At 41.1% G+C, this 11,888-nt stretch overlaps 1 protein-coding gene across 4 annotated transcripts in view; it reads left to right on the forward strand.

Annotated features, from left to right (window-relative positions):
• LOC122542291 (protein Tob2-like) overlaps positions 1 to 7,593 on the forward strand; it is a 33,396-nt gene extending 25,803 nt beyond the window's left edge. For 3 of the 4 annotated variants that reach the window (XM_043679885.2, XM_087978354.1, XM_043679886.2), the window contains exon 2: positions 680 to 7,593. In XM_043679885.2, coding sequence (XP_043535820.1) covers positions 741 to 1,658 — 918 coding nt within the window. In that variant the 5' untranslated portion in view covers positions 680 to 740 and the 3' untranslated portion in view covers positions 1,659 to 7,593. The remainder of the gene's footprint in view (positions 1 to 679) is intronic. The other variant, XR_006309771.2, reaches the window with a different exon arrangement.
• Positions 7,594 to 11,888: the final 4,295 nt, after the last annotated feature.

An 11,888-nucleotide genomic window follows, 5' to 3' on the forward strand; every position in this document is an offset into this window, starting at 1 on the left:
GCAAGTTTTTTCTATCTTCAGGGATTTTTCCCAATTGGGGTGTATCTTAGACCATGATTTTGCTGCATGAAATATGATCCCATTTCACCTCTGGTTCATTTTCCAGTGCTTTAACTCAGTGTCCGAGAGTAACCAATCCTACTACCGCTGGAAACAAACTTGCTGTCTTCAATCTACCAAGCCATTTTGCAGTTTGAATATCTTTAAAACTTCCCCAGGCTGCTACTATCACAAGTTTTGTTTTGTGTATCATGTACCTGTCAGCCTAAGTGGAGACTGGTAAAGATGGTCAACTGTTTTGTTTTTCTGTTGTCGATCTGTGCTCTGTGAATGTCCTGCTTTATCCTCCCTCAATCTTCAGAATCTTGTGCACAACGAGTGGACTTAGCAGAGATGACAGTGATCTGCTTCCGATACCTTTTATTATCTGGTGATTAATTTAGTCAGGCAACCTAATCTTCTGTCTCCCACAAATAGATTTAACTGTTCATCATTTCTAACTCTCCCTGGTATTCTGGTTGGGAGTAGAGGTTGTTTGCAAGTCTGTGACCTAATCAAACAAAGTTCAGGTGGTGCCATGAGAAACATGAGTTGTTTGTTAAAGTTTTAATGATTGCAGACAGAATTCCCCACAGTACAAGTATACGTGAACTAACTGCTTTTTTCTTTCTTTCTTAAGGGGTTGTGTGAAGATTTGAAGCTAATTCTGCACTGCCTTGCCCAGTCGCCATATACCAAGAATGCATTTGGAGATCAAGGTGGCTTTAAATTTCATTATCTCCTACCTGTATAACAAATTACCCCGGCGACGTGCAGACCTGTTTGGGGAGGAGCTGGAGCGGTTGCTAAAACAGAAATACGAGGGCCATTGGTACCCAGAAAAGCCGCTGAAAGGATCTGGTTATAGGTGTGTCCATATTGGAGAAACTGTGGACCCCATCGTTGAGCAGGCCACGAGGAGGAGTGGGTTGGATATTGAAGATATTCGGGCTAATGTTCCTCAAGAGTTGAGCCTCTGGATTGATCCTTTTGAGGTGTCCTATCAGATTGGTGAGAAAGGAGCTGTGAAGGTCCTCTACATGGATGACAATGAGAATAGTGCAGAATTGGACAAGGAGATAAAGAGCAGCTTTAACCCAGAGGCCCAGGTTTTCACTCCCATCACTGACCAGGGCAACTCCTTGTCCAATTCCCCTTCTCCATCTTTTGGGAATTCTGTAAGCCCCACCTTCATCCCAAGGTCAACTCAGCCAATCACATTCACGACTGCAGCCTTTGCTGCCACCAAATTTGGGTCCACCAAGATGAAAACTGGAGGCCGGAGAATGGCTCGTTCTCCCACCAATGGTTTGATGAAGCAGAAGGGGTTGTCCACATCGATGCACTCACTGGTCCTTGGAAACAACCAGATGCCACCATCCTCCCTTTCTCCAAATGCCAAGGAATTTGTCTACCCTGGTTCACTGAGTTTGTACTTCGGGAATGAAAACCAGTCATCCTCTGGCCCAGCTCCATTCCCTAATGCCTTTGAGGTGCCACCAATCTACAATAATAACAACTTGGGAGAGAAGACCCCATTTGTCGAAGGACTTGACTTCAACTTGAACACCATGCAGTATCCTAACCAGCCATTTCAGCCAGTTGTCTTGGCTAACTAAAATATGTAGTGAAGAATCCTTTCTATACATAGAACACAAAGAAGGCCAACACTAAGATTAATTAAAGTTGAAGAGCACTTCGGGAACAGTTTAACATTTAACCTCTAAACCCCACTTGCAGTCTCAAACAGTGTTCACCATCTCCCGAGTTGTCAAATTTTTTTGAAATATGTCCATCACATTCATGCAATCCATAGGGAAGTTGTAGGTTTGAGTTATAGTGAGTTTTCCTGTCTCATTCTATATTCCACTCCCCCAAAGGTGGGAGGGGGGAACAGGGCACCAAAGTCCATCTTAAAAGAAAAGTGGATGACTGAAATATTGGAATACTCCAAAATTGAGTAAAATAAAAATCACTATTTGTAACTGGCAGTCTTATCCGTTTCTCACAGCAGTTAGATTTGGGGCATTACCTCACATCTGTGCCAGTATTTCTGTGTTTGATTTTTGCACTGTAGTAGCAGCTGTATCACAGTTGCTAGGAGAACACATTATTTCCCTTTTTTCAAATTATTGCTATAGTGCTACAGGATGGGAAGCCATGACCGACAATTTAAGTTTGGCAGGTTCACAGTGAAGCAGAATTCTGCTAATATAGCATTTTAATGCGATTAGTGTATGTCTTAACTGGTTGTCCACGGAGTCTTGACATTCTTCCTGTTTGCCCTCACTCCCCCCTCCTTCCTTTTAAAACTCCAAGTGTTGTCAAAAAGAACACCTCGCTCTGAACTGCAGCAGAACCTGTCATCTTGGTGTTAAAGGGCTTTGAAGTTCTTCGTTCATGCTAATCTCATTTTGGATAACTACTGTACTATGGCAACTAGCAAAAAAAAAATCTTGTGAAGCTGTGGCATGTACTGTGGATCCTGCTATTTGGACAAAATACTACACTGCATTGTGCTAGCTGGTTTAAAGTTTTACATTGAAGATCTACAGTACCTTGCATCTCACCGAGAACCACCTACTCTTCAGATTATGCTGCAGGTTTGGTGAAGTGAGCACTCCACAATTGTGCCAGAAGTAGCTGTTTTCAGAGATTTTTTTAACGGGGTGTTTGTTTGCATCCTAGATATTGGTGAGCCTTTTGGAGTACTCTAGTTTTAAAACTCATTTCTTTCATTTTCCAGTTGGGCTATTTGAGCTCTGCTGTCTGTTCCTCTTCTTACTGTGTGAAGAGAATGATGCTCCACTTGGTCTAAGGATCAGTCAACACCCCCCTCCAAAAAAAGTCAAATGTTTGGCTGGTGGGAGGGAAAGTACCAAACCTCAGGAAGAATTTCTGTTGTGGATGCCACAAGACATTCACCTCAACTGTGAGATACGACAAAGGAGAAGAGATCAAAGACTGCACTGGATTTGAGTAACTGGAGTCAGGGAGTGTGTTTTGTGATACTTGTCTGTAGCTGGTCAGGAATTGAGTGCATAAGTCATGTTATCTGTTGAAAAGCTCTGCTTCACAACTGGTTCCTGCTGTGTTCAGCTGTCTACATGTACCAGGTTCACACCATATGTCCATGTCCAATGTATGAGTGGGATCTAATCCTAGAAAGGAATGAGTGTGACCAAATTAGAGTTGAGTTGTATTGTATCTTCAACTATCCTCCCTCTCCAGTTGACAGCACCTTTTTTTTAATAAATGTTATGTCCTGTACGTTGGGTATTGAGGAGCTGCACTACTGGACCATTCCTGTTTTCCCACTTCAGTTCTTTTCAAATCCAGCATTGACTTAAGTTGTAATGTTCCCATTCTTTGCAGTTTAAATGACAATCCAAGGGACCCCTCTTTCCTTAGCCTATAAGGAATAGTGGCATATGTCTGCGGTCAGTGTTTTGCATATGGTCTGAATCTAATGTTCCAATTGAAAAGTGAGATCTGGAAATGAGCTTGCAGTCCTTGTTGCAAACCTTACAGGTGAAAGTCCTTCAATCGTCTGTGCAACTCCCAAGAACCTGACCCTCTTTGGAAAGTTTGTTCTGAATTTACAAATAACAGCACTTCAACTGCCTGTTGAGATGGCTTGCTACAGTCTAGATTTTGCAAACCCCTCCGCATCATTCAACTAGGTCCCAGCTAATCCTGTAACTGGAGTGTCATGTGGGGTGGGTGGGAAATCTGGGGGACTGGCCACATCTGTGAGTTTAGTAGTGAACATTGAGAGGAAACGCCAGAGGCCTCTGAAACTGAATATGCTGTATACAGCATTCTATCCAGAACCCTCTGTTTCTGTATTGTAATGCCATGCTTGTTCAGTCACTGTTAAAACATTACCACATATGCAGCAGTGTTTACTACCTTGTAATTTACAGCAACAAAAAAAAACTCAAGTTCAAAAGCTGTCCTTGAAACAATAGCAATATTTAAATTGTCCAGGGTGAGCAGCTTGGTTCATCAGTCCCAGAAATGAGCAGCGATGATTTCAATTTGCTAAATATTTTATCTCAATGCTTTGGAGCATTGCTGATTACATTTTTTGCTGCAGTTATAATTAAAAGGTTTGTTACAGCAATTAATTAGTTCATCCACACGGAGAAGAATTAACTGGGTTTTGGCATAACAGCAAATATTTGTAAATGTAATATGGATCTTAGCAAGGGGATCTTGTACTGTTTACAGCCAGTGAGATACTGAGCATATTCTGAACCTCAAAATAGCTCTTGACTGCTTGCTGTAACCCCTCCTAATCAAGTGACTAAACTCCTAAGCAGCTGATTTCAAACAAAAGGATTCACTTAAATTTGATAACATGTCCAGAACAGCTGCAGTAAATTGTTTCACAGAGGGTATTGGGTGGGTGAAGGTCTGAGTTCGACTTCAAATTTGCAAGCTAGTTTTTCACACTGCATTCTGACATGTTGCTGATGCAGGGGAGTTGGGAGTGAGACTCCTGGGCCTGAGCCAGGTTCGATCAGTTTGCTGTTCTTTTAATCACTTATTACAAACTACTCCTCTGGCAAAGGAAGCAATCTGCTCGGAGACCTTTTTTTCCAGTATTGTTCTGCTAGAGGCTATTAGAGATAATAGAAATGTCTTCTCTGATTTATTTCCCCTTCTTCCCCCTGTGGGAGTTGTGCAGGTTTTTATATCTCGCAACCAAACAGTGTTGCTGAAATGGGAGGAACAGTTGGGTCCAATATTAATTTCTTTGCCAGAGGCTGTAACCTATACCAGTGTATTACATTTCAGGCAGGGTCTCAATATTTTTGGGATAAGCGATAAGAAATGTTAGGAAACTACCTGTCATTGTTTGAAACAGGAGCAGATAACCCTTGGACTCCTAGCTCTTTGCTTATGACTCATTTGCAGATGTATTCTAGAGTCTAGTCCATGTGTCCCTGGGGTTACTTGCATTTGAGATTCCCTACTATTCCAGTCTGTTGCTGGTCTGGTGGAGATCGCCAGCTTTTGGCCCTCTCCTGGGCCTATGGTACAGTTTGTTGCTGTGTTGATCTGCTCCCACACTAATGCTGTACCCATGACCTGACTTAGTGAGGGTTCCAGCCCCGTCCTGTGGGACAACTATAGGCAAGCAAGCCAACCTTCATTATATAATGGTCTTAGCATTAATGTGACTGGAATATTGAATTGCTGAACTATCAATGGTTCTGCTGCTTTAACCTGGCTTGTGTACTGTAGTGTGGAATCCTTTCCCGAAACACTGAACTGAAAGAAGTGACTTTTATTAAGAAAAACACTCAATGGGTACTGCAAAGAAACATGAAAGGTCAGACTATCCTTTTTTTTTCAGTCTTTATGCTCTTGAATTGTATTGACAGTCCTAAATTTATTGAGCCTCTTACATGCACTTAATGAACAAGAATAGGCCCATTGATGGAAAAAAGGGATAAAGAATGGATCAGCAAGTTAAATACGGTCTAATCCATTTGATTACTATCCCAACAATTCCATAAGAAGTGATGTATCCTGAGCTTAGCAATTGCAGTTAAATGCACCTATACGGAGACTGAACTCTCACTGCTGTAGTAACTTTACCTATAATTATCCTGACTGTAAGATGCAGCATTAATGGACCTTTTAAGCTAATATGGTAGTACTGAGCCTGTCATTAGTTGCCGGTATTTCTTCTCCCCACTTCGATCCTCTATTCCAACATGAGCAGCATTAATAGTTAACAAACCTAGACTGGTGAATTTGCAAATTACAGAAGTTAGAAATGGAGTTGGTAGCCACTGATCATCTCATCTTCCACTCCTTTCCTCCCCATACCACCACCACCCATCCATCCACCCACCCACCCTCCCCAGCAAGACCAAAGTGGCTTGCTGGCCTCATCAGTCTGCACTGTTGGAGTGCAATATGTGAGCAGCAGTGCTACCACTACCTAATCTTGTAGCGGCGATTTAGCAATTGTGTAAGCTTATACAAGAGGGTTGCATTTAAACATTGATCTGGTCATTGGTTTCTGCATTTTTAAGCACGATTGTATTGGTATCTTTAATGGAGTACAGTTCTCTTTTTAAAGAAAACACTTGCAGGTGAATGGTGCACTCTTTTCGGGGCAGGGGAAGGTTTGGAGAAGCTATGGTGATTGGTAAAGAAAAGGACTATTGCAAATATTGCTGTCCAATTCTAGGAACACTATATACTTGGCTTTCTAAATCAAAACAATCCTGACAATGTCTGTTCATGATCAATGTCCAATGAACATTCCGATTCCTCCAGTGTTCCTCCATGCTCCTGTCATATGGGTGGATACCCAAGTAAACAGGAGGATGGCTGGCAAAGGACAGTTGAGAAGTGAAAGGTGATCTGCCTCATGAATTCACTGTTCGTTGTGTAGAAAGAGGCAGTCCTAATTTAAGGGCAAGGGGTTTCTATTGGGTTAAGATGACAACGCAAGACACCTTGCTTCACCATCTCCGAGGCGGCAGGTTTAACGTAAACTTGAGGTTTTCTGACCTTGCAGCTTCAGAGGGCAATCAGCACTCCAGCTTCTGATCACCTCGCTCTCTTTTTTTAACCCCCCCCCCCCCCCTCGACATTTTTGCAGTTTTCAAATGTGATAATCCCACTTTTTTTGGAATGTGTATCTTTGATTTCATGACTTGAGAGCAATGAAAATTCATTGACGAATGCTATTGCTACTCAAGTCTTTGACTCGTGGCTATGATGGTGAGTTTGAAATCACTTGGAGCTAGTGAAGCTGCGTGCTACACCAGTTATGATGTCTACTGAGTTTTCTGCCTTGAAAAAGAATAAAATGGTCAAGGGAGGGAGATGTGTGGAAACTTTCGGAGATGCATAATAGCCTAATTTCTAAGTAACTACATAGCATCCCTATTTCAAGAGGTTTATGGGGGGAGGATGAGAAACTGAAATCTTTGACTTTTAACCCTTCCTTCCACTCCTCCCTAAGTGTTCTTCATTGACAATGATGTATTATACAGATGTTAGCTTTCTTTACTTGAACATTAAAAACATTGTTTGGTTTTATTTTATTTTTTAATGGATTTGGCACTAACTGATCGAAATCTTAAGTTTCTTTTTCCTTTTGGTTTCCTTTTGCTTGAATGATTTAAGATGTTTGTAAAGGTTAAGAGTATATATTTCTAATGTACATTGTAATTTCATTTCAGATTTCATATGCAACAAATTATTTTTTCAAAAAAAATTGAAAACCAAGAGATATTGACATTGTATGCTTCAGAAAAAGACATAACGATGGCAGGATTTTTTCAAATTATGTACATTTTACTTTCTTGAAAGGAATGGTTATTTTCTGTTAAGGAAAGCGGATGCAAATAATTCCTTTATTGTAGACTGAATAATATCCCAATTTTCTACTTTGGAACATTGTGCAATACTTGCTTGATGCTAAAATGTTTTTTGCAGATTTGTTGTAGGTGAGGTCAGAGCTGTATAGTTTATAATGTTCCGGATCTTTTTTAAGTTTGTATTAAAAGCATGAAAATTGGAGCTGCTTGTGTGTAGTACCTTTTTTTTTTGTTGTTTTTTCTGATTAAATTGGTCAGATTGTTCAAGCAATTAACTCGTGCCTAAGGAAGGTTATGCTTGCCTGGCTCCACTGCAACGTTCAACAAAACTCAAGTTTTAAAACTTGATGCTGCCCCCATGCTCCATAGAGCAACACAATATGGAGCTTGGGTGTTTCCCAGTCTGGGCCGCAATAGGTGCTGGCATCTCCCTCAAATGAAACATAACAGCTTCATTTCTGTTAAATAAAAAACAAAGTACTGCAGATACTGTAAATCAAAAACAAAATCAGAAGTTGCTGGAGAAACTCAGCAGATCTGGCCACATCTGTGAAGAGAAATCCATTAACATTTCGGGTCCCATGACCCTTATCTCAGAACTGTTCTGAGGAAGGGTCACCGGACCTGAAACATTAACTGATTTCTCTTCACAGATGCGGCCAGATTCGCTGAGCTTTTCCAGCAACTTCTGGTTTTGTTCTTCATTCCTGATTTTTGCATGCACTAGTTGCTTGCAATTGGTGTAATTAGTGACCAATGAATAGAAGATGGGTGTGTAGCAACTTGAATATAGTGTTTTTTTTGTGTAGCAAAACAGCTCTGCGCTTTCAGCATTATCAATTAAAGATTTGACTTGTCACTGAAGGAGTAAACAGACAAATAACTGAAGGCATGGCCGTAAAGGTAGGTTTTACGAAGAATCTTAAAGCAGAAGAGAGGTGGAAATATGCAAATACCAGAGCTTATAGCCAAGGCAGTTGAAGACCGCTGCCACTGGTGGAATAGTTAAAGATATCTGAATTTGCTAAAGGCAACACTAAAACAGCAGGCATCTCTTCCAACAATGGCCTAAGCAAACAAGTTTAGTCTCCTGCTGTTTTCAGCTCTTAACCTTAGCCTGTTTTACAAAGAACTTTGGATCCAAAGGAACATTATTCGCAGTTTTGATTCATATGTTTGCTGTTGACTACGTTTGTCATCGTGAGTTGGGAATGGTGTGTCTGAGGTTTTCTCAGTCTGCCTGGTTTCTTACACAACCCATCATCAAGGAGGATGTTTGTCTGACATTCTCACTTCATTCCGTTTGGATTTTTCCTGTCTCTTAATGGTGACAATTTGCAAATTCAGGCCCCAAAAGGCTGCTAATCTACACAGATCAAACAGCCGGAAAAATTCTGAAAGTGAAGATGCTCTCAAGCTGAAAAATCAGATTGGAGAGATACATATTTAAATTTTTTTTTGCTTCGCAATGGCTTAAATTTTATTTGACCATTCCCAAATGGTCACAGAGCCACATCCCTAGTTGTCCTTGAATTGAGTGATTAGGCCATTAATTAACCACTCAGTGATTACTTGTTGACCAGAGCAATTTAAGGAGGGCAAATGTCCTGCCCTAATGGACATTCATAAATCAGGGTTTTTACGACCATCAATAGTTTCATGGCCACCATCCAGAGCATTTAAATGGTTATTGGATAGGCATATGGGCAAGAATGGAATAGTGTAGGTTAGATGAGCTTCAGATAAATTTCACAGGTCGGCACACTATAGAGGGCTGATGGGCCTGTACTGCGCTGTAATGTTTTATGTTCTGTTACCAAGCCCAGCTAATTCCGACTCAAGTCTTTTTTTAAAATCAACCTTTCAGATATGTTATTACATAATTCTGCAGCAGCTGGAATTTGAACTCCGGTTTCCCTGTGCGAGAAGAGCCCCAAATTCACAGATCTATAATTTGAACTTGCGAATTCATCTAGCTGCTATGGTAGAATTAGAACCAGAATCCATAGCGAATCCACAGCAAATCCAGTCCACTACACCTCTGTCTTGCCTCTGTGGTCTATGAGCTGGCAGGTTGTGGCTTGAAAATCTGCCTCTGAAACGATTGCAAATCTTGAGGCTGATGCTCCAATACAATATTGAGAGGGTTCTGCACCAACCGGTGAAACATCCAAGTGAGGCTCCATCTGCAATAGTGTTTCAAAGAGCAAGAGGCTTTTCCATTGGCATGGCTGCTATTTATCATACCGACCAACATTGCTAAAACCAATTATCTGATTGTTATCCTCCATGGTATATAAACTTTCTGCCGTTTACACAATGTTTAACTGGCTGTAAATTGACTTGAAATGGCCTGAAGCTGTGATAGGTGAGGTGTAAGTGAGAGTCTTTAAAAGAGACCACAGAATAAGTGTAGTTCCTATCAAGTGACTCATGGCAACCACAAATCCACATTCCGCTCTGTGGTAAATCCTACACGTTTTTTCTCTTTGGAAGTACAAAAGCAATAACTTCCTCCCTCTTTTTTTATTCCCTTCCCTCCCTCTCCCCCTCTCCCCTCCTCTTTCTCCTGACCCCCCCCCCCCCCCCCCCCCGTAGAATTTACTTGAGGGATTTGATCCCTTTTGAGATGGGGTGAAGGTTGCAAAGCAAACTGACTTGAGGGGAGGTTTTCACTGGGGGGGAAAAAGGGATTTTGGTAAACCAACTGCCTCTTCATACTAGACTTCACTTCCAATCCATTATTTCTCTTGTCATGGAACAATCTGTCTTTGTGACTTGACAAGGCTTGAGTTTTTTCACTTTTATTGAGCTGTTCTTTCACTTCCCAGAACTTGAATTCAAATAGGAGAAAAATCTTTTGCAGACCTGACAACTGAACAAGGGAGAGCTGTAGCTCAGCATTCTTTGTGGAAATTTAATAAGGGCATTTGATTTTGTACTTAAATTATTGGCAAATGTCCTGTTGCCAGTTGCCCTTATATGGCTGGCTGAAGAATATTTTGCACATAGAGGAATTGCTGATTGCAATTTTGATTAGCGACATGATTCAATGGTGCACTAATGGGACATTTGAAGTGTGTTGCTCCAGCAGCTGGGACTACCAAGGGCATGTAATGGAGTTTGGGTGAAATTTTGACTTGATTCCTAATGGACACTGATTCACTGCAAACAATTCAAGAACTACTTATGTTTATCCAACCTTAGCAGATAATGCTGAGTATTTCTACTTGAATTGAGTGTATATCCTTATCTAGTAAAATCCTAATAACTCTGTCAAATCTCTCATTGAGTTCAATAGTTCAGTCTGTGCTGTCATGTAAAATTCGCCAAATGAATAAATGTCACCAGTTATCCCTTGTGACCACAGAGCATTCTGTACACTATTACAAATTTGTACATATTTTCAAACTTTGAGATCTAAAAATCAATGAGGGCAGACCTATACTCCAAGACTGCTGTGGTTGTGTACATGAATGTGAAAGACTTGCGTTCATGAGTTTATGGTTTTTATGAAGCTCTGCAGTGCTTTGCAATCAGCAAACTTCCAGCAAAACAGTTCTCAACATCCACAATGAGATTGTGATCAATTAATCTCTACTGTTACATTGATAAATATTGATGCTCATAAACATATCATCTGCCCTTCAAAATGGCATCCTGGGATATTTTACATCTGAACTTCAGTTTAATGCCTTGGTCACAAAGCAAACCAATATTTTAGCTTGAATGGGTGCCATTGCTGGTGGTGGAAATAGTGAGACTTTGTCTTTTTTAAATTTAACTGTCCTTTTCTAATGGGTCTTCAGTTATACTGCCCTCCTTCAGATAAATGGCTGTACTGATTATGTTATGAAGAGACAAGTAATTGTATCGTGGCTTAATGAGTTGTCAAGACTACAAACCTTCACAGTGGTATAGTGCTCCTCTGCATCAGTTGGAACTGCTTCACTGTAGCCAGTGACTGCCGGATCTCACTATAGGCATTGCTGACTGTCTGAAACATTTTCATTTGTATCCTTTCCTTTTTCTTTAATGTTTGAAGGGGTGGTGGGAGTTTGAGGGAGGTGCTGACCCAAGGCAGTGTCCCATTTAAAATAACGGTGGCCCCCTTTAATCTTAACACGTTCAATATCACAGCAAAGGGCAGTGACCGAGGAACTGAGTGTGCACCAGCGGGTCTGAGTCTTTGGAGCTATTTAAGAAATGAGCAGAGATCCCAGACCAGTACTGTCACCAGGCTGTTGGGAAATCTCTGGGCTGATATTCGGGGAGAGTGAGCTGCAGGGGAAGCTGGTGGATAATGTGCAAGGACCAATTACTCTGCTAAAGAGAATGTTGGCCCTTTATTGTAAGGGGATTGGAATACAGCAGTAACAAAGTCATACTCTTGATTCATCAGTCTGTTGGTGAGAGCACATCTAGAATACCAGGTGCTGTTTTGGTCTGATTAAGCAAGGGATGTACTGACACACTTGGTGCTCCAGTGAGGGAGCA

Source organism: Chiloscyllium plagiosum, unplaced genomic scaffold, assembly GCF_037043375.1.
Source record: "Chiloscyllium plagiosum isolate Xiang-an unplaced genomic scaffold, Cpla_swu_hap1 HiC_scaffold_33, whole genome shotgun sequence".
Lineage (NCBI taxonomy): Eukaryota > Metazoa > Chordata > Chondrichthyes > Orectolobiformes > Hemiscylliidae > Chiloscyllium > Chiloscyllium plagiosum.